Genomic DNA, 20,212 nt, shown 5'->3' with positions numbered 1-20,212 from the left:
ATTCTGTATCTCATGGAGAGAAAGCTAACATGATTCTCTGAAGACTACATATAGTAGTTTTTGAGTATAAAAATAAATGCTTAAGATCTGGGCATTAGGAGAATCAGAAATGTTAATTACTTACATTCAGACACAGAGCCTGTTGCTTTGTCAAAATTCTTTCAGTGACTTCTAGGCACACAGGGTATTTCAGGCATATATTTTCTACTTTTGACTGCAGGCTCTCATACAATTGCTAAATTTTAAGGTGTCTTCCAAATGTCCTTTTTATTGCTTTTTTCTTTGTAAATAGATTTTACAATTTTTCCACTTCATTTTTGTGTTTTTCAGATATTTTTGTTAATCATTTTCATGTGTATAACACTACTGATAGCAAGTCTTATCTGCCTAACGTTACCAGGTATGTATTTCCCACTAGCAAGTTGCTGCTGCTTATTAACATGTCCTTGTTTATTTAATTTTAAATTGCTTGAATGGAAAAATAAAATAGGAAAATGTAATGCAGAAAACAGCATATCTTCTGTTGTGTGGACTTTGAATATGCTGATCTTTTTTCATAAATCAATATCTAGACCAGTGTTATTTCAGTAAAAACGAAAGTAAATAGTCATTTTGGCATCTTTCATATTTCTATTTGGCTGTTACGATGTGTGCTTACTAAAATACCATATTGACGCCTAAAAGCTTTTAGAAATTGCTTCAACTTGCTGACTTCATGTAATGTAAATATGAATTTTTATTGGGCCAGCTAGTTAATTTAAAGCTACAGTCCTAGGTATATTTACTTGGAAGTAAGTCCCATTTAACATGGGCAGATTTAACATCCAAGTAAATATATGTAAGATTGGGCTTCCTGACCACCCAGTGCCTTAAATCTTGTAGCACAGCTGAAAAATTAAATAGCCTATTAGAAGATAAAACTCTTTTACTTGCCAACTCTGCCCATCTGTTGACCTCACCACCCTTCAGAGTGACATTAGCTGATTGACAGGTGGGTGTAGTTTGGGTGAAATGGCCTTGTGGCCCAAGATTGGCCCCCGACCTCTGCTCTAACCATAGGTGATTTAATCAAAATATCTGTACGTTCAGATACTGAGGATGGGGCTATTCAGTATGGCCCTGCTATTTACTCCTATATACAACTTCACAGGGGATAATAATACCTTAAGGGGGCTAAACTTGTGTAGTTTCTTTGTCTGGAAATCTCATATTTTTATTCTGCCGTTCCTATAAAGAGTTTGTGGTGGCATACATGGTACTCCTCTCTACCCCCCCCTTCCAACTGTTTTCACAACAACTCTGAGAAAGAGGCTGTAGGCTGAGACACTGTGACTAGCCCTAGGCCACACAGTAGGCTTTGTGGCTGGTCAGGAATTTGAACCCAGATCTCCTGATGCAAGCACCAAATAACTACCATCCACATGTCTTTTCTAAAGAAAAATGAATTCAGGCACTATTTGTTTGGTACACATCATTTTAACAGTTATCATTATCTTACAGCAGGGAGTGTTTTGGACCTGACTTCTGTTAGCTCCTGAAAAATGGGGCAAATGCTTTACAGATTTTAGTTGACTTGGTTTTTCTTTGTGCAAGGTGGTTAATAAATTTAATATTGGGGTTAAAACAAAATTGGATCTGTTCAAATTAGTGGCTGGGATTTAATCAGCTTGTGAAAACGTAATGTAACTTTTTACTTTCCTTTCTTTGAACAAGTAGTTCCCATTCAATATTATAAATTGCTTTTTAAACTGCCCTCCATTCAAAAGCGGCTGTCATGCACCCCGGGGGGCTGCAATTGAGTGAGAGAAAACTCTGAAGCTACTTTGCTTATGAATTCTCGGGGCTCATACCATTTTATGGCTGTCTGGCAGTGTGTGTTTCTTTTAAATATTCATTAATGTTTCTGGTTTTAGTATTCGCTGGCCGTTGGCTGATGTCCTTTTGGACAGGGACCGCCAAAATCCATGAACTGTACACAGCTGCTTGTGGGCTCTACGTTTGCTGGCTTACCATTCGGGCGGTGACGGTGCTCGTTGCTTGGATGCCACAGGGCCGCCAAGTGATTTTTCAGAAAGTTAAGGAATGGTCCCTCATGGTAAGTCATCTGAAAAAATGCATTTCTTTTAAGTTTCGGGGAGCACTTACATCTTAGTGTATTTTTGGTCTTTGTGGAAGCCGCCCAGAGTGGCTGGGGAAACCCAGCCAGATGGGCAGGGTGCAAATAAATTATTATTATTATTATTACTTAATTGATGTGGAGTGAGTGTTTTTCTAACTATTCAAGAAGCAACTGTGACAAATATGTTTCCTCCACTATGGGCCTCCTCTAGAAAGAGGAAATCAAAGAAATAATTAGTTGTAGCATTTCACCCCCCAAACTGCCATAGACTTTATGGCCTTCAGTTATTCACCAGATCTGGGCAACAAAGGTTGGAGGGTAATGAAAGACCAGAGCCACTCTTTAATTTCTTGAAGGAGAGAGCCTAGGTCTCTCAATCCTGCCTTTGAACTCTTGTCCTCTGAGCATAAGCTGGAGTGGAGACTTTGGCAAAGGCTGTTTAGTGCTGAACCTCGCTCAGCACCTGGTAGCACAAACTTCCTTACTTTGCCTTCACATATTTTGGGGAAGAGTTGTAGCATTGACAACTGACCCCGGGTATGAACCCTAGTGAGCTCTCGTTCATATGTGCTAGCTGAAGGAAAGTAGACTTCCTTTCCTTCATTACTCTCTCTGCGCTTTCTCTGATACATTTTGTCAGAGGCAGCTGCCTTAGAAATTACTGCTCTAGAGGGGAACCACTAAATCCTTTCTAAATCTGGTTCTGCGTATTTGTTTCTCTTTGCACTCTGTTTTATTGTGATGTTGTGTAAGTACAGACACAAGGTTTTGAAGTGTCACTAAATTAAGTTTTCTCTTTTTTCTTTTACTTTTTAGATAATGAAGACATTAATAGTTGCTATATTGCTGGCAGGTGTAGTTCCGCTTTTGCTTGGACTTTTGTTTGAGCTGGTTATTGTTGCTCCTTTGAGAGTTCCCCTGGACCAGACACCGCTATTCTACCCATGGCAGGTTAGCTCTGTACTTTTCGTTTTAATTGCTGTTGTAGAAATTAGGCTTCTGAGCTCCGCCAGGGAAAAAAGCGGAGAATGAATGAATGAATAAAACTTCAATAGTTTCAACTGTTGTCTTTTGCAGTAAATTAAACTAATGAATATGGCTTTAGAACTGGCTGGGGAAACTCAGCCAGAAGCGGGGTATAAATAATCTTCTATTATTATTATTATTATTATTATTATTATTATTATTATTATTATTTATTATCATAATCATTATTATGATTACTGTGAGCTTCATTGTAACTGAAAGCAAACAAAGCGAACATAGGGTTATTTTTATATATTCCCTGCCTTTTCACAAAAAATTATTCAAGGTGATTTACATAAAATCAGTACAATACAAATAAGATAAAAAAATCAAGCGACATTCACATTTGTAACTTAACTCTTAAGTATGTGTGATGAAAATAACACACATTCATTTCATATATGTCCCTGCATCTATTTTCCAGCCCTTCCTCTGTATTAGCAAATTCCCTACATCAGCAAATTATAGGCAACAGTTTTGGGTGTGTATGTAAGAGCCTGCCCACTTTTACTCTATAATCACTGTGCATATGGACGATGGTATAGAAATAATAATTGTTTTTGTTTTGACTTAGGACTGGGCACTTGGTGTTCTGCATGCCAAAATAATTGCTGCCATAACTCTGATGGGCCCTCAGTGGTGGCTGAAAACTGTTATTGAACAGGTAAGAACTGCTTCTTTGGTGCAAGGGAGGCAAACAAAACATACAGACCATTAAATTGCCCATACTAGGGAACCTGTGGCCTTTCAGAGCTTGTTGGTCTGCAACTTGCACCGTCCCTTACATTTTGGCTATATTGGCTGTGGCTGATGACATCTGGAGGACTCTAGGTCCCTTATCCCTGGTTTATTCTGTTTACTTCTTCCTTAGCTACCTCTAAAACTTAGCATCTGTTCTCTCGCTTGGGAGACTTTGGCTTGATACCCATAAAGTATTACTGAATTTTCAGTTTGGAACTGTGTTTTCCTGACCAAGAAGCTGCAAAATAGCTCTCGTCTCTCCCCACTCTCCAAAAGCATAACATTACAATGGGTTACCACTCAGAGGAGAATGTGACAAAAGTTGACAAAGGTTTTTCACAGAAGGGATGTCACTAGTGTTAAGGGAAAAAGCAGGGAGAAAATATAAGTAAATTTTACTTTGGTTCGGTTTTTTCCAAAGCAAATATAACAAACAAATTAAGTGTTAAACCAATTGCAACAACTAACACTATAGAAACCTTTCTCGTTATATAAGGCACACTTTTATCAAATATTTTCCCCAAAGGATGTTTCTTATTGATTCCATAAGTTGAACATGCCTTGTCTCTATACCTTCTAAGTTTTATTTCTGCTTTTACTGTTACCTTGTTCAGATGATCATATCCTGGCTCAATTAGATGCTTTGTTCCCCAGTATAACCTAGCAAACAACTGAGGAAGTCTTAAATTACCTATAATTTCAGTTTTGTCTGAACTGGGAAACTTTGACAAACAATTTTGGAATAAGCTAGAAGCCCACTTGAAACCATGACTTCATATTCTGCCTTGCTGCAGAGTCATTAGCCACAGTTTCCTTCTTCAGATATAACAGGAAACTAAATATCTGTAGATTTCGTGGTTTGGTTATGGGAAGGTTTATTCACACCTCTGTTAAGCCATTATCATCTGAACATGGCAAATGTGAAAAATATCACCCTTATTATAGCATCTTCAACATATAATACCCTTGGTTGTATCATTTTAAAAACTGAAATGCCAGTATGTGTTAAATCCAACTGTATTGTAATTTTACAATGGTTTTGTAATGGCCACATGGTATAAGCCATAACCAAACCTTGCACACACAGTACAAAACATACTTTCCTTTTTTTTTTTTACATATGCACTATAATGGAGGCATCTACAGTACCAAGAAGCACGTATTATAGACTTAAAAACAACTTGAAATTATTAAAGTGTATTTATTTTATTTGAACAATTTATATACTACTTAACTACAGTCATCTCTGAATGGTGTGCAATGCAGAAGGGTAAAAGTCAGTTAAAACTATAAAATAAGACTTCATTTAAAATGCCTGCTGGAATAAAAAAAGTCTTCAGTTGGTGTTGGATGATCAATAGGAAGAGGAGCTGTCTGACTTCAACTGGGAGTGCCACAGAATTGGGCCCATAATACAGAATGCACAGCTCCTTGGAGACACATGCTTGTTTCCTTGTACATTTTTTCTCCTGTTTATATAAACAAATGAGGCAGCAACTAACACATACCCTGTTCCCAGGTGTCCCCACTCCCCCAATTTTGGGTTTCTATCTGTGTTGAGCTTTTTGTTTAATTACTGTATATTTTTATTTCTATATATTGGGAGAAAAAATGATCTTGATTATTAGGACATAAATAATGGGTTGTGTCCAACCAAGTTGTCCCATTTGCACAGAGGTTTCTGCCTGTGCCACAAAAACTCTCCCTCTCCTTCCCAAATCTGCTTTAGTTGATTTATATACTAAAACACCTGTTTAGTGATACAGTCATACTTCGGGATGAATACGCTTCAGCTTACATATTTTTGGGTTGCGTTCCGCGGCGACCCGGATGTAACGGAGCATGTTACTTCTAGGTTTCGCCACTCGCACATGCACAGACGCTCAAAATGATGTCACGTGCATGCATGGAAGCGGCGAATCGTGATCCACGCAGATGCGTCTTACGTTCGCTTCAGGATGCAAATGGGGCTCCGGAACGGATCCCGTTCGCATCCAGAGGTACCACCGAACGTGGAAACTCAACTGTGGTTTAGCTCTATGTGGATGAGATACATTGTGCCCAAGCAAAGTGTCTGCAAACAATAGCCTTGCTTTTAAAGAATGAAGAATGCTGAGTCCTATGAACCAGGGATACAGTTCCTGGCTTGCAGCAAACTGTATTAAGTTTCAAAACAAGTTAACTTCAACTCATGGGTTATGAAACTGGCTTCATAAACTAATAGAGTTTGTTGTAAGCCAGGATTCCTGGTTTGTAGGAGGCAGCAAGCCAACCTTAATTTGTAAGTGAAACTACTTTCTGCAGAACTGCTCCTGGCTGTGCATGGAGGGGGAGATATGCAGGCTCAGTAATTTGTTTGGGCTTGCTTCAGCCTGCAGCTCATCTAGATAGCACTAAACCATCGTTTACATGCTAATGCTGATATTAAAATATTAACTGCCACATTTAATGCTAATATTTTAATGCTATAATGCTGTCATTCCTTCTTAATCATAAATATGGAGATTTTTGTATGTAATACGTTTAATGGCAGGGGCCGGGCAGCCGTCCTTCATGCATCTTGACTGTGGTCTTATTTTTTCAGGTTTATGCAAATGGAATTAGGAATATTGATTTACACTTTATAATACGGAAGCTTGCAGCGCCTGTTATCTCAGTTCTGTTGCTTTCTCTTTGTGTACCTTACATCATAGCTTCTGGTATTGTACCTTTACTAGGTAAGTGCAGATGGGCATACAGATTTCATTGTGTGGGTCCCAGCTTAAGATACGAATCGGGGGAAATCTTTTGTGAGAATGTCAAATGAGTGTTCTGTCAAGCATGTCCATTAGGTAGCTGTACTTCACTTACCACATTTTGTATCTTGCCCAAAGGTTCAAGAAGTATTTTGTTTGCTAGCTTCAGTGAAAACCATCATGTTACATCATTTGGAGAGTTTTGGCCAACACATAGATCCTGAAGCTGTTTAGCAGCTGGTAGGCTTTAGCTGAAATTTAGAGATTCCCAGCTTTTGTTTTCAAAGAAATGTACTTCTAGGTCATTAAAAATGAAATAGAAATATGTGCTAAATTTGAAGGTGGTGGCTAAAATATCGCCCTAAAAAGAATCATTTCAGGTAAACAAAGATAGCCTATTAAATATGTGAATATTTATACAGAAATTGTACAAAATACATAAACAACAATCAGATGGGGTGTAGGGCTACTACCACAAAATAGCTAGTATTTTAGAGTTCAGAGTCAACACAATATTGGGCAGCCCTACTCAGAAGAAAGACCTAATGAATGGGATTCACCAAACCAGCATCTTTGGTGGAAACTCTGCACAAGGGCTTCCGCTTGTGCAACTGGGCTCCTTTCCCCTCACCGTGTGCATATCTGAAATGGGCTTGGGGTGGTGGCATCAGGAGAACCCCTGAACCACACATGGGGGGAGGAGAGGGGAGATTGTTCCATCTGGAAGAACTGGAAGAATGTGATGTTGAATTCCACCCATTGTCATTTGTCACCTTGGAAGTACCGTATTTTTCATCTATAAGATGCCCCCATGTATAAGACAACCTCTATTTTTTGAGCCCTAAATTAAGAAATATTTTTTTCCATGTATACATTCCATGTATAAGACAACCCCCAATTTTAAACTTTAAAAATTTGGGGGAAACACGGAAAAATATGGTATATCTAGGACATAATGAGCTTGAAGGTAAAGGGACCCCTGACCATTAGGTCCAGTCGTTACTGACTCTGGGGTTGCGGCGCTCATCTTGCTTTATTGGCCGAGGGAGCCGGCATAGAGCTTCCGGGTCATGTGGCCAGCATGACTAAGCTGCTTCTGGCGAACCAGAGCAGCGCACGGAAACGCCGTTTACCTTCCCGCCAGAGCAGTACCTATTTATCTACTTGCACTTTGACGTGCTTTCGAACTGCTAGGTTGGCAGGAGCAGGGACTGAGCAACGGGAGCTCACTCCGTTGCGGGGATTCGAACCACCGACCTTCTGATTGGCAAGTCCTAGGCTCTGTGGTTTAACACACAGCGCCCCCCGCATCCCATGCATAATGAACTTAAAATCACTCAAATAAAAACATGGCTGCAGCATTCAAGATTGAATTGTTGATTCAGAATTATTTGTATTTGTATTCTCCATTTCAGAGCTGTTCAGGTGAATCATAGAACTAAATTACAAATACTAGTTGGAAGACTTTACAGCATTTGCAGTGTGGCTGTAGTCAGTAATGTGATAAGTAATGTGCCCTTCCCCAGAAAACACTGCATTACTTTGTTCTGTATGTGGCAATAACTTTCTAGGGCGCAGTGGAGAATGGCTTATTGAGCAACAACAAATGTGTTCATGTTCTGAGCTTCCATTATAAAATATGGTTGTTCCTACAGAATATGTGGGGTGTGTGACACGGTAATAAACCAAACATGAAACTGGATATTAAACAGGCCAAAATTTTATTAGCTCCAGCTTCTATGAATTCAGCTTTGCAAAGACAGGAATGTTCTGATACTCTGGCAGCCTATTTGCTAATGAAAATCCAAATACCAGTAAGCAGAAGAGGTTTCAGGAAAAATTCTTCTCTGTTCACATAAACCAGCAGCCGCTGAGCACCCATAGCAAAGAGACAAGCCCTGCAGCATAATGCAGTATCACTTGGTGGGATGAAAGGCAAGAATCAAGAGGTTGATATTGGTAGTTTTGCTTGTTGGTTGCTCCAGTTCCAATATTTGAAATGTAAAGCCTTTCTTTTAACCTTTAGCTCATTTGCTCTTGTTAACTTTTTTTGCAGGTGTCACTCCTGAAATGCAAAACCTAGTGCAACGTCGAATTTATCCTTTTCTGCTCATGGTGGTGGTTTTGATGGGGATCTTATCTTTCCAGGTCCGTCAGTTCAAGCGCCTTTATGAACACATTAAAAATGACAAGTGAGTACCTACATTAGTAAAGTTCATCAGTTCTGGGGCAGTAATACTGGTATGCTAAAGTTTTAGGAAGCTAGAAGTGATGGATAGATGTTGGAGCATTGTGAAAGTGTTATTTTAAACCTTTTCTGAAGTATCTGGGATGAAGAGTGAGGTGACAGAATACTAGATCAGATTTACTGAGTCTAAATAGAGATGATAATGTCACTGTCGCTGGAAACACTGAAAGCTTTTCTTCAAAACCAGAAATTCTGTGAAGCTATTCATGTTGGTATGCCATGGCCTGCCCATTTGGAATTTGCAAAGGGGATCAAGCAGGTGTTCAAAATAAAAATATTCGTAACTATCTGTACTTTGAATGTCCATTCCTTTTATATAAGAAGCTTTAAAAATGTATTCTATATACTTGCTATTGGGATCTTAATGACTGCAAGCAAATTTTCCATCAGCAAAGTATTTTAAATAAAATACTTCCCCATTTACTCTGCCCACTATTTGTGATGACCAAACATAATGGTGCGTTTGTTTTTTAAATCATAGGTACCTTGTTGGGCAGCGACTTGTGAATTACGAAAGGAAAACTGGAAAACAAGGGACACCAGCCCCACCCCCTCAGTCTTCACAAGAATAGAAACGCTCACATGGAATTACTTGATCTTCCCTTGCCTTTGTGTCCTTTTTCATTGGCTGGTCTTCATTCTTTGGGTGTCTGTCCCAACAATCCTCTCAGCTGGGTTTTTATCTTTTAATTTTGGCTTACTTTTTTTCATGGCGTTCAGAAAGCAGTCAAGGCTGTGCACCTTTTACCTGCAACTTCTGAAGTTATCAGCGCTGAGATCTGTAAATGTGTAAATAGCAATACCCTAATACCCTGAATTAAAAAATGAATGTTCATTGTACATCTTTAAAAGAATATTAATTTATTAAATCTAGTTGCCACTTTGTTTTGGACTGCTGTTCTGTTGACATATGTGCCACAAAGCAATACTGCAAGAGGCAAGACACTTTTTTGGGGAAGAAAAAAACAACAACAGTTGCATTTTTATGGTGGCTCTGGCCATTTCCCAAATGTAATTTTTGCAAAGCTGGGGGCTCATCAATATAAAAACAAAATGACCATGACATTCAGCAGTGAAGTGGCTGTGGCAAGAACACATAAGCTTCATTTTTTTTATCATTTTATATAACATCAAAGCTGATGTAAATTTTCTATTGCCTGATTATCTTTTTCCATGTGTAAGTTTATAATACTGTACAGTAACTGGTAAATCAAGATGAATTTTTCTCCTTCAAGCAGTTTTTGGCATTGCTTGTTTGGCTGGAAGGCATTAATTCCTTGGCACTGAAAGACAGAATTTTAATGAATTTCTAAGCACTTAAATCAAAGTTCATTAGAGCTAAGTGGCAGGAATACTTAAATCTGCTAATTGAGAGGTTTGTGGAAGAATGCATTTCCAATGCATAAGCCAATATTTCCTTTTTACATCTTTGAAGCTATACAGTTTAAATGCTTACAAGGATTTATTTACTCTCTAGAGAATAGTGCAGAAGGTTATCTGACAAGTTTATTCAAGAGCACAGAGAACATAAAGGCTGGAACATTGCTGTGAAAGACCCTCCTTTTTTCTTGAGTGGCCTGAAACCTCCTTACAACCAAAGTTGCAATTTGTACTATGGACTTTGTACCATATCATATTAAAAATGAACATCTGTAATTCTAGAAATGGTTAGCATTAATTTTGCATGGCAGTAATGCTAGAGGTTTTGGGGGGAAATTAGTAGATTCTATGGGAGAAAACCTTTATAGTATTAACAACAGCAGAAAGAGAACCAAAAATAAAATAAAGAGCTGATCTTTACAGTGATAGCGCTAAGGAAGAGCCCCCCCAATCAAGTTCACCAGTTCTCATATTTTTATACGTGTACTTATTTTCTGCAGGTAGACATGCATTTTTAGTGTAAATAGTTCTGAGACAGACAAAAGGAACTATGCCGAAGCTTTAAGTACAGTTCAGTTGTGTGCTTAAAACACACAACATCCTATTCAAAAACAGTGAGAAATTGATTTAGGTTTATTGTATTGAGAAACATTAATGCTATGCAGTTGTGTGGCCACTCAGGACTGTGTCCTTGAACATCATGTATATTTAATTATGTGTATTGAATAGATTACCAAGGAATTTGTCTACTGTCTTCAGGATATGTCTTTGTGCTTGAATGAAAAAGCAGAAATATGTCGAGAGCTGTTCTGGTTCCATGTTTGGGGGGCAGAGGTGGTGGTTGGAGTCAAGATTTCTGACAATCTATGCTCATGCCCAGTAGAATAGTAGAATTGTGTAATAGAAGTGGAACTGGACTATCCAACTGGACTATCTAACAAGAGGTCCATCGTTGGTATTTTGCAGCATTACCTCATTTTAGACATTCTGGGCTATAAAATGTGTTGATACACTTGAGGTTTATTTCTAAATAAATATTTCACAAAATTCGAAATAAAAAGAGCATAGTAATGAGAGATGGCCAAAAACACTTCTAATTCACTGTACAAAGATCTTAATTTTGAGTCTTTTGTGCCTGATCCTCTGGGACATGCAAATATTACACATTTCAATATTTATAACGGTGTACTTTTCTGTACAGGAGCATATTTTACCCCCAAATACTGCATTTTCTGGTAATACATGTGTTTGGTTGCACAATTATCTGTCATTGGTGGTCTTTGTTTTTGTTTTTAATATCCAAGCAGTCTTACCACTGGGATATTGCCAGCGATGCTGTGCTTTTTCCTGTAGCATTTTGCAGAAATGCAGTATCCTGTAATTTTTGTTTTTATCCCGGACAACCTGATCTGCAAAGATTATTAAAGTTTATTAAGAAAAAGCCTTGGCACTTGCTATCTTATTGCAGCACAAAGCAGGGCTGTGTGTTTTCTATTCTAAAGGGAGTGGAGCGGGTAGAACCAAAGGCTGCCAACATGAAACTGGATTCTGTTTACTTGTATCAATTCCACAAATTAAGTGCACTTACTCCACGTTTATGTATTGTGCTTCTGGGAAAGGAAGTATGGTGGGTGCTTCATACTCGTTATCCATATCTCACCACCCATTTCCTATATGTTTCGCTGTTGCCTCCAAGGACTAGAAACGTACTTTAAAATGAAAAAGAAGAAAAGCCCAAGTTTGCAAGCCCAAGAATACTTGCCAAAGGAAGGTGATATTTGCAGGGGGGTTTTATATAACCATAAACAATGGCATGGGCTTGACATCAGTAAATCAAAATATAAGGTAATACTGTAGGAACAAAACAGTGTTCAGATTAAGCTGTTCAGCTATATATATATATGCCAAGTGCTAGTAGGATGGTAACTTTCTGTGGTGCCATGAGTGAATTTCCAGTCTTCAAGGCTGTATAGATTAATTTTGAGACACAGTGCATAATTTTGAGACACACTGCATTCTGACTGAATGCAGGTCTCTTCTGTGCAAGTAGCTATCCCCATTCGTTTCAGTGGAGACGCCTGCCTATGTCTCCCTTTCTCTGAGTTTTTCCATTCCTTGAAGCAAGGGATCCTTGTGGATGGATGAGTTTTGTGAGCACCTCAGAGAATTCCATACCTAAAAGCGACAGCAAACCAGGATTTACGAGGTGTGGAAACTTATGTGCCCTGTCATAGGCTTGCTCCAGTAATCTCTCCTGGCACCGTTCTGGGATCCTTAAAAGTGTGCAAGTCTCTGCTGTGAACACCATTAATGTGAAGGTTACACACATCAAAGTGCAATGTTCAGTTCCAATAATAATTGGAATAATAATAATTCTGCATTGCAGGAGGTTGGACTTAATAGATGATCCTCAGGATCCCTTCCAACTCAACAGTTCTATGATTCTATAATATGTTTTATTTACTTTTTAAAACAAAATACTGGCCCTCCTTAAAGATCAAAGCAGTATTGAAAACGTGAACAATTGCTTGAATCTCTGTCTTACTTCCAAGGAATGGGGAGAGCGCTGATTGATGCTTTTGAAGTCGCCCCAATGCACCCCATTATTTTGAAAAAAGCCATATACTGTATACGAGAATGTATAATATAGTACATTATTTATAAATATATAAAATATGCTATATTTAATATATATGTATTTATATTATATGATATTTATACCCCGCCTTTTTTCCCCTGACAAGACTCGAGGCGGCTTCTATGCACAACCCCCCCCCCAAAAAAAAGGACCCACCTTGGTAGTTCAGCAACCTAAACGCACCTTCCTTTCCCTTCCTACTGCGCCTGCGTCCCCGACGCCCACAGAATCAACACAGAGACTGCAGTTCCGGCCCGAACCTCGAAGGCCTTTTCTATCCCAGCTCCCAAAGCGAAGCACCTGAGGGGTTTCCACCATAGAGTTTTTCCCCCCTTCTCTCCCGCTCCTTTCGCGTCCTCGCGGAACGCGTCTTTTCAAGTGTCGCTCTAGGCGTTCCGCCGAACAACCATCCCCTCCCCACCCACACGCGCTTCTCTATGGTTCTCGCGGTTGCTACGAGACGGCGAGGCGCGAGCCCGCTGCCATAGCAACTCAACGGCGGCTGAGGCGGCGGGCCGCCTCGTCCCTTTCGAGAAAGAGCGCGAGGGAGGGCGAGGCGTTTAAAAGCCCCGGCGAGGTAAATAGCTTCTGCTTCGGCCGCTTCTCCTCAAGTCGCCGGGGGCCGTTTCAACTCCGGAGGGCGGGGGGGGGGGGAGACATTCGCGAGGCAAAAAACTGTATAATACACATGTGTGTGTATGTGTGTGTATGTAATACACATATGTGTGTGTGTGTGTGTGTGTGTATCCATTTGTGATAAGTCACTGTGATATTAATCCTGCCGTCTCTTTCCCAAACTCTGAGGGCACAGTTTGTTGGTGTGTGGGTATATATATGTATATATAAGTGTGTGTGTGTGAATATTTATATATATGTATATATATATATATATGCACGGAAGTAGCGAAGGGGGGCAGCGACCCTCCTCCCAATCAAATAAATCAATAGAAATGCCTACCTAACTGAGGTTCTGCCCGCCTCCAACATAAATCCTGGCTACGCCCGTGTGCACAGCCAGGATTAATCCTGTGCGATCACAGCCCTCCCCCCTAATCGTGTACAGTGGACAGTTGTACACGGGTCAGCTCCTTTTGCCACTTTTTTCTTGTTGAAAGCAGTAGATGATAGGTGCAGAGAACAGTCCGTAACCTACACACATAAATTCTTATTTTTAAAAGCCTGCTGGACGTGAGAACAAGAAGGGACATTTTCAGGATCAGCCGTCCGCTTTAGGCTCCTGTAGTTGACACTCACTGGTACCCCATAGACACAATGCGTCTCTCTCTCTCTCTCTCTCTTACACACACACACACACACACACACACACACTTCAATTCAGTCTTCCAGTATGTTTGCTTGAAAGCAATTCCCAGTGAATTCAATAGTATTTATTCCTAAGAAATGATGGCAACAAGCCTAACACTTCATTGAACTCAGTGGGATTTACTTCCAAGTAGGTGGGCACGTGATTGAGTTTTATATGTAGGATTGCAGCCTTTTAAGACAAGCATCTACTTGATTAGCTATGTTTTGTGACTTTTGCTCTCTTTTTGTGTTAGTATTGATGCTGTAATATACAAATTTTGCGCTGAGAACAAATCTGAAGGAAATGTTCTAGAAAGGGAAATCATTACGTATGTGTGGGGAAATTTGACCGGGGAGGGAGGATCGACAAACAGCGATGATAATGCTACCATGTTCAAGAAGATCACGCGGTGTGGCAAGACCAGTACATGTCTTTTGAGTTATCCAGGTAAATTTTCGTTATCCAAAGTAAGACAGCTTGAAATAGCTTCATAGAATTGTAGAGTTGAAAGGGGTCCTGAGGATCATCTGTTTAGGAATAATGTTCTTTTTAGTTCTCTTAGCTTTCTGGTTTTGGACCTAGTACAACCATGCCTGTTCCAGATGTTATGTTCTGTGCGCAGCAGATCCATGTTCCTCCTGAACTGCCAGATATTATGAAACAATTTACCAAGGCTGCTATCAGGACCCAACCGCGTGATGTACTTCAGTGGTCTTATGCGTGAGTAGAAAACTGAAACTAATGGCCCTGATCCAGATGTCTTCACATAACAATCACTATTGGATGGCATATCTGTGGGAGTGGCCAACTGGCAGCACAGGCAAAGCCCCCTTGCACAACTTCCAAAGTGCCCAACAGCCAACTGGTTGTCAGGAACAAGATTTTGTCAGTCTTGCTTGGTCCAGGTGCATAAGAATGTTTCCTGCAGAGAACTCTCACTCACCTGAACCCAGCACTAATCAGAACTGACCTCCCCATGCATTGCCTGATTCTTGTGTGTACAGAAACCTGCTCAGTTTAGCAGGTTATGAGCCAATTTGGCAGGTTTGGCTCATGAATGTTACTGTCTCGCTTAGACAAAATGATAATAAAAACAGTGAGTTGAAAAAAGACGGTCCCTGAGGATGGAGAAATGGCAGCCCACTCAAAGTCCTAACCAAATTGGCAGTCTTGAGCATTTTGGCCTAAACAACATTAATGCATTGGTGTGCAATGGCAGCTGAACAGCCTCTAAGAATGAGAAAATAAATGTTTCCCAATGGGTAGCAGAATTGTGGCAGAGAGAGATACTTAGTTATTTTACTACTACTACTACTACTACTACTACTAAATTTTATTTATACCCCACCCTCCCCAGCCAAGACCGGGCTCAGGGTGGCTAACAACCAATAATAAAAACAAGTTGATTAAAATACAATTTAAAAAACAATATTAAAACACAACATTAAAACATTAAGATGCAGCCTTTTCACAGGAGGAGAAAGGAAAAAGAAAGAGGGGAAGGGGATCAAACTGATTCTAAGCCAAAGGCCAAGCGGAACAACTCTGTCTTACAGGCCCTGCGGAAAGAAATCAGATCCCGCAGGGCCCTGGTCTCATGAGACTGAGCGTTCCACCAGGCCGGAGCCAGTGTTGAAAAGGCCATGGGCTCTGGTTGAGGCTAATCTAACTTCCTTAGGGCCCGGGACCTCTAGGGTGTTGCTATTTATGGACCTTAAGGTCCTCCGTGGGGCATACCAGGAGAGGCGGTCCCGTAGGTAAGAGGGTCATAGGCCGTGAAGGGCTTTAAAGGTCAAAAGCAGCACCTTAAATCTGACCCTGTACTCCACTGGGAGCCAGTGCAGCTGGAAAAGCACTGGGTCAATATGCTCCCATGGCAGAGACCCCGTGAGGAGCCTCGCTGCAGCATTCTGCACCCGCTGGAGTTTCTGGGACAGCTTCAAGGGCAGCCCCGCGTAGAGCGAATTACAGTAGTCAAGCCTGGAGGTGACCGTCACATAGATCACTGTGGCCAGGTGAGGTGGGAAAGGTAAAGGGCCAACTGCTTGATGTGGCGAAGGTGGAAAAATGTCGCCTTGGCTGTTGCTGTAACCTGTGCCTCCGTGGAAAGGGAGGCGTCGAGGATTAAACTCAAACTCTTAACGGAAGGCAATGGCACTAATTGGGCCCCTGCAAGAAAAGGGAGTTGGTCCCTCATCCCCATACCATCCCGACCAAGCCAGAGGACCTTTGTCTTCGAAGGATTTAGTTTCAATCGGCTCCAACGAAACCATCCAGCCACAGTTTCCAGACATCTGATCAGTGTGTCCGGGGCCAAGTTGGAATGGCCATCCATCAGCAGATAGAGCTGAGTGTCATCAGCATATTGGTGACAACCCAGCCCAAAGCTCCGGACAATCTGGGCAAGGGGTTAGTAGTTTTCCACCTGCAGGGTCTCATCCCATGGGATTTTAAATCCATGTTTCCCTGCGTTATGGGAGGAAAAGTCTCCCTACTCCCTTCCACCCTAACAGGAAATGGCTTTTTCTCCCTGAAAGGGCCTATTGGGCCACCATTATACACATTTGACCATTAAATTCATGTACTGATTTTGAATATTTATTTATTTGACATGAACCATATTTTTGCATTTGTGCTATCATAGGTATTTCTATGCTTTGTCAAATGGAGAACCTCTTCCTGTGAAGGACCGTCTTGAAAGGCCAGTAGCCACACAGAAAAATGACACTGGTCTGACTCCAGGACTCCTTAAAATTTTGCATAAACAGGTAAAAGTCTTTGCAGAATGTTCTTTTAGAAGTAACTTAACTTTTCATGCTGTTTACGTATGGTTTATTTATGATGTACATGTGTTTTTAAAGCTCTCTGAAAAGGAAACTGTGGAAATATCGGACCTTCAGAGAAAGTGGAAGAACTTGTGCTTGCCAATGGAACAGCTCCGCAACCTTCTTCGACTGGGCAATTTTGCAGAAGGAGTGGAATGGATGAAGTTCTTTGCCCTTGCATGTAGCGCTCTTGGTGGGGTATGTAGGCCTGTCAAACATAATGTGTACCTGTTGGCAGTGTTTAGAATTTTGAAAGATCAAGATTCCTATATTTATGTTCTCTCTCTCTCTCTCTCTCTCTCTCTCTCTCTCTCTCTCTCTCTCTCTGGATTTTGAGACATCCCTTGGCTCACAGTTTTTCAACTTTTAAATTTTGTATTGTAAATCTGCTTTTCAAAATTTGGAAACAGTTTCACATTCATCATTCATTACAGAGGTGACATGTTTCTTCCTTAACAGTATCATTTATTTGGTTCCTAATATTCACCAAGAGCAAATTATCTGAAATTTTCAGTTTGAGTAGAAGTTAAGAGACCATGTCATAGCAGAAATTAGGAGTAATATGTACCTGAATTGCAGATTCATTCCATGGTGCCATTCAATTATGCCTGTATAGTAGCACTGGATGGCATTCTTTTTTTTAATGTTATACTGAGTTTCTTTTTTGGCTTATAAACAGATTACCTATCACCTTTTAGGATTAGACTAGTAAACTGAGGAGTGCTTCAGATTTTATGAATGCATTAATCAGAAAACATGTAGAAAAAAGCATGTGAATCCTAGTAGATTGTTACAGCCTGGTGATGGCACATGCTTCTGTGCAGTTTTCCAGTACATCTCTGTGCAATTAGCCATGACTTCCTGGCAGATGCAATAAATTAGAAACATGCAGCATCATCACACGTGATAATTTCTACACAATTTCCATACTTTTTGCTAATATATCATTGGTGTTTGATGTGGCTCTTGCAGTGGCGATGCACAGATCACTATGTACTTTCATCACTTCACTTTATTGTAGCGCATGGCTGCTAATGTATGCTTGCTTTTTATCTTTTTCAGTCCTTACTCAGTTCTATGAAATATGCCTGTGAAATTCTTACAAATGATCCAGAAGGTGGAGCAGCTCGCATTCCATATGACACTTTTGCATTTATCTATAGCTACTTGGCTAGCTTAGATGAGGAGATAACAGAGGAATCTACTGAGAAATTCCTCAAGGCTCTTAAAGAACAAGTGTAAGTATTAATTGGATGTCTGAATGTAATACAATCCAGATTTGGCTTGGAACGGCATTTTAGTCAAGCAGGCTCTTTTTATTTGTTCTCCTGAAGCTATGGTTCTCACGAGCAGATTAACATATTATTTTTTCACCAGTTTTGAAGGAGAATTGCTCTTTGAAGTTTCCCCTATAGTTGCTTCTTGCAGCTTCTTACAGTGTAGGTTGAGAACTTGGTTACCAAAAGAAAAAAAATAAAACAACAATAACAAAAACAACAATATTTAAAAAATATTAATCATATTTGCCTGTTTTAAATTGAGAATTAAATTAGAGTGGAAAATATTAATCTGCACTGAGGCTTATGCTAACCATGGTTACTTTTAATCCTAGCTTGCAAACCAGTTTCAAATTCTGTTTAAAGTCAGCTACGGTTAGGGTTGCTGCAAACGTAATTCTACTCAATACTTTAGGCTGAAAAATGAAGGGATAAGGAGATTATTGTGGCAGTCAATAGGAGAAAATGTGCTTTTGTCCTGATCTTTTAACCATGGTTAAGAGATTGGGAAACTGGCTGCGGTCAGATCTAACAGTAAGCAGTGGTTCAGTGTAATGAAAATGTGCCTAGCCTCCCCCATGCTTGTGTATGTTCTTTGCACCCCCCTCCAGCATGGCGGTAATTAGGACACTGGAAGTTTAGGTTCATAGAAAGCTGGGTCCTACTGGTTCATCTAGTATTGCCTATACTGTTTGGCATTGTCTCAAACACTTCAGGCAGGGAGTCTTTCCCTACTTGGGTATGCCAGGAATTGAACCTGGAGCCTTCTAACGCAAAGCAGAAACTGTTGCTGTCCTTCCCCAGCCCTCCTGCTTCCCTTTTAGATTAACCATAGTGTAGCGTGTGGTCCAAACGCTTGTGTGGTTAATTTTAACTATGGTTAATGAAAACAAGCCAGCTTCACAAACTATGGCTTGAAGTTGGCTCATTTCCCCTTGCTGTAGTTCAGTTTAACCAGTTTGTCTGGATTTGGATGATATGGCTAGCCACAGTTAATCTAAAATAGTGAAAGTTTCTAAACTCATGTCAGAGAAAATTGAGTCCATGTGTGAGCCCAGGGGCAGGCCGTTACATTTGCAATGGGTCAAGATGTTAGACTATTACATCTATGCAGTACTGTGGTATCTAGCATATAATTATGGGGATGGCCATGCTTAGAGAAATATATTCAAACTACTTTTCACCTCCAAATACACACTTTCTTTTAGTAAAGGCTGGATATGATACGACCTTAACAGTTCGCTACATTATAACCCACCTTATTAATAGGGTAATATTAATATATTATTTTGGCTGTTATATTATAATGCTGGTATCCAAGCTTATGGATGATGTACACAATGTAAACAAGAAGGTACATACATATAGAGATTTGAGGATCTAGCTTGTGGAATAGAAATATAACTATACACATCTCTGAAAATATTACCGTGAGTTCCTCTTATTTTATGCAAATGTTTTCATCTTAGAATTGCATCCAAATGGGATGAGAGGAAGTACCACAGAATGAATGTAAACTGAAATTAAGTTTCTTTGGGCATTAATAATGAAAAGTAATACGTTTTCTTGTAATTTAGGTCACGCAAGGACGATATGGTTGGAGTTGCAGATTTCCGTCCTCTAAAGAAACCTTAAATCAGGACTTAAGAGAATGTGGAATAACATAACATTATCTGACATAAAGTACAGATTTTTTAAGTTAATAATATGCTACCTGTAGTAGTGTCCTTTACGTTCATGAAATTGTGAAGGAGTCTCAAAGCGGCTAACATTCTCCTTTCCCTTCCTCCCCCACAACAAACACTCTGTGAGGTGAGTGGGGCTGAGAGACTTCAGAGAAGTGTGACTAGCCCAAGGTCACCCAGCAGCTGCATTTGGAGGAGCGGAGACGTGAACCCAGTTCCCCAGATTACGAGT

General features: G+C 40.1%; 2 protein-coding genes across 2 annotated transcripts in view; both read left to right on the top strand.

The window, feature by feature from the left end:
- The window catches only part of MARCHF6 (membrane associated ring-CH-type finger 6), a 45,390-nt gene extending 33,700 nt beyond the window's left edge, over positions 1-11,690 (top strand). Inside the window, exons 20-26 of the mRNA XM_081920032.1 lie at positions 331-400; positions 1,914-2,095; positions 2,936-3,070; positions 3,720-3,809; positions 6,471-6,603; positions 8,678-8,813; positions 9,351-11,690. Of these exons, the coding sequence (XP_081776158.1) occupies positions 331-400; positions 1,914-2,095; positions 2,936-3,070; positions 3,720-3,809; positions 6,471-6,603; positions 8,678-8,813; positions 9,351-9,441 (837 nt within the window). The 3' untranslated portion in view covers positions 9,442-11,690. The remainder of the gene's footprint in view (positions 1-330; positions 401-1,913; positions 2,096-2,935; positions 3,071-3,719; positions 3,810-6,470; positions 6,604-8,677; positions 8,814-9,350) is intronic.
- Positions 11,691-13,311: 1,621 nt separating this feature from the next.
- ROPN1L (rhophilin associated tail protein 1 like) lies at positions 13,312-20,003 on the top strand. The gene is made up of 6 exons (XM_081919207.1): positions 13,312-13,464; positions 14,747-14,913; positions 16,838-16,961; positions 17,055-17,216; positions 18,081-18,256; positions 19,873-20,003. Exons 2-6 carry the CDS (start codon positions 14,783-14,785, stop codon positions 19,928-19,930), a joined length of 651 nt encoding a protein of 216 aa, XP_081775333.1. The 5' UTR covers positions 13,312-13,464; positions 14,747-14,782; the 3' UTR covers positions 19,931-20,003.
- The last annotated feature ends 209 nt before the right edge of the window (positions 20,004-20,212 follow it).

This window comes from Podarcis melisellensis, assembly GCF_964234715.1.
Source record: "Podarcis melisellensis genome assembly, chromosome: 7".
In the NCBI taxonomy this organism is placed as follows: Eukaryota; Metazoa; Chordata; class Lepidosauria; order Squamata; family Lacertidae; genus Podarcis; species Podarcis melisellensis.
The sequence above is the reverse complement of the archived record's forward strand: the minus strand, read 5'-3'. Positions and strand labels throughout refer to the sequence as shown.

Coding starts and splice junctions, on each gene's coding strand:
- ROPN1L (XM_081919207.1), top strand. CDS start 14,783: ATGCCTGTTCCAGATGTTATGTTCTGTGCGCAGCAGATCCATGTTCCT. Junction 17,217..18,080: donor CATGTAGCGCTCTTGGTGGG/GTATGTAGGCCT, acceptor TATCTTTTTCAG/TCCTTACTCAGTTCTATGAA. Junction 18,257..19,872: donor AAGGCTCTTAAAGAACAAGT/GTAAGTATTAAT, acceptor CTTGTAATTTAG/GTCACGCAAGGACGATATGG.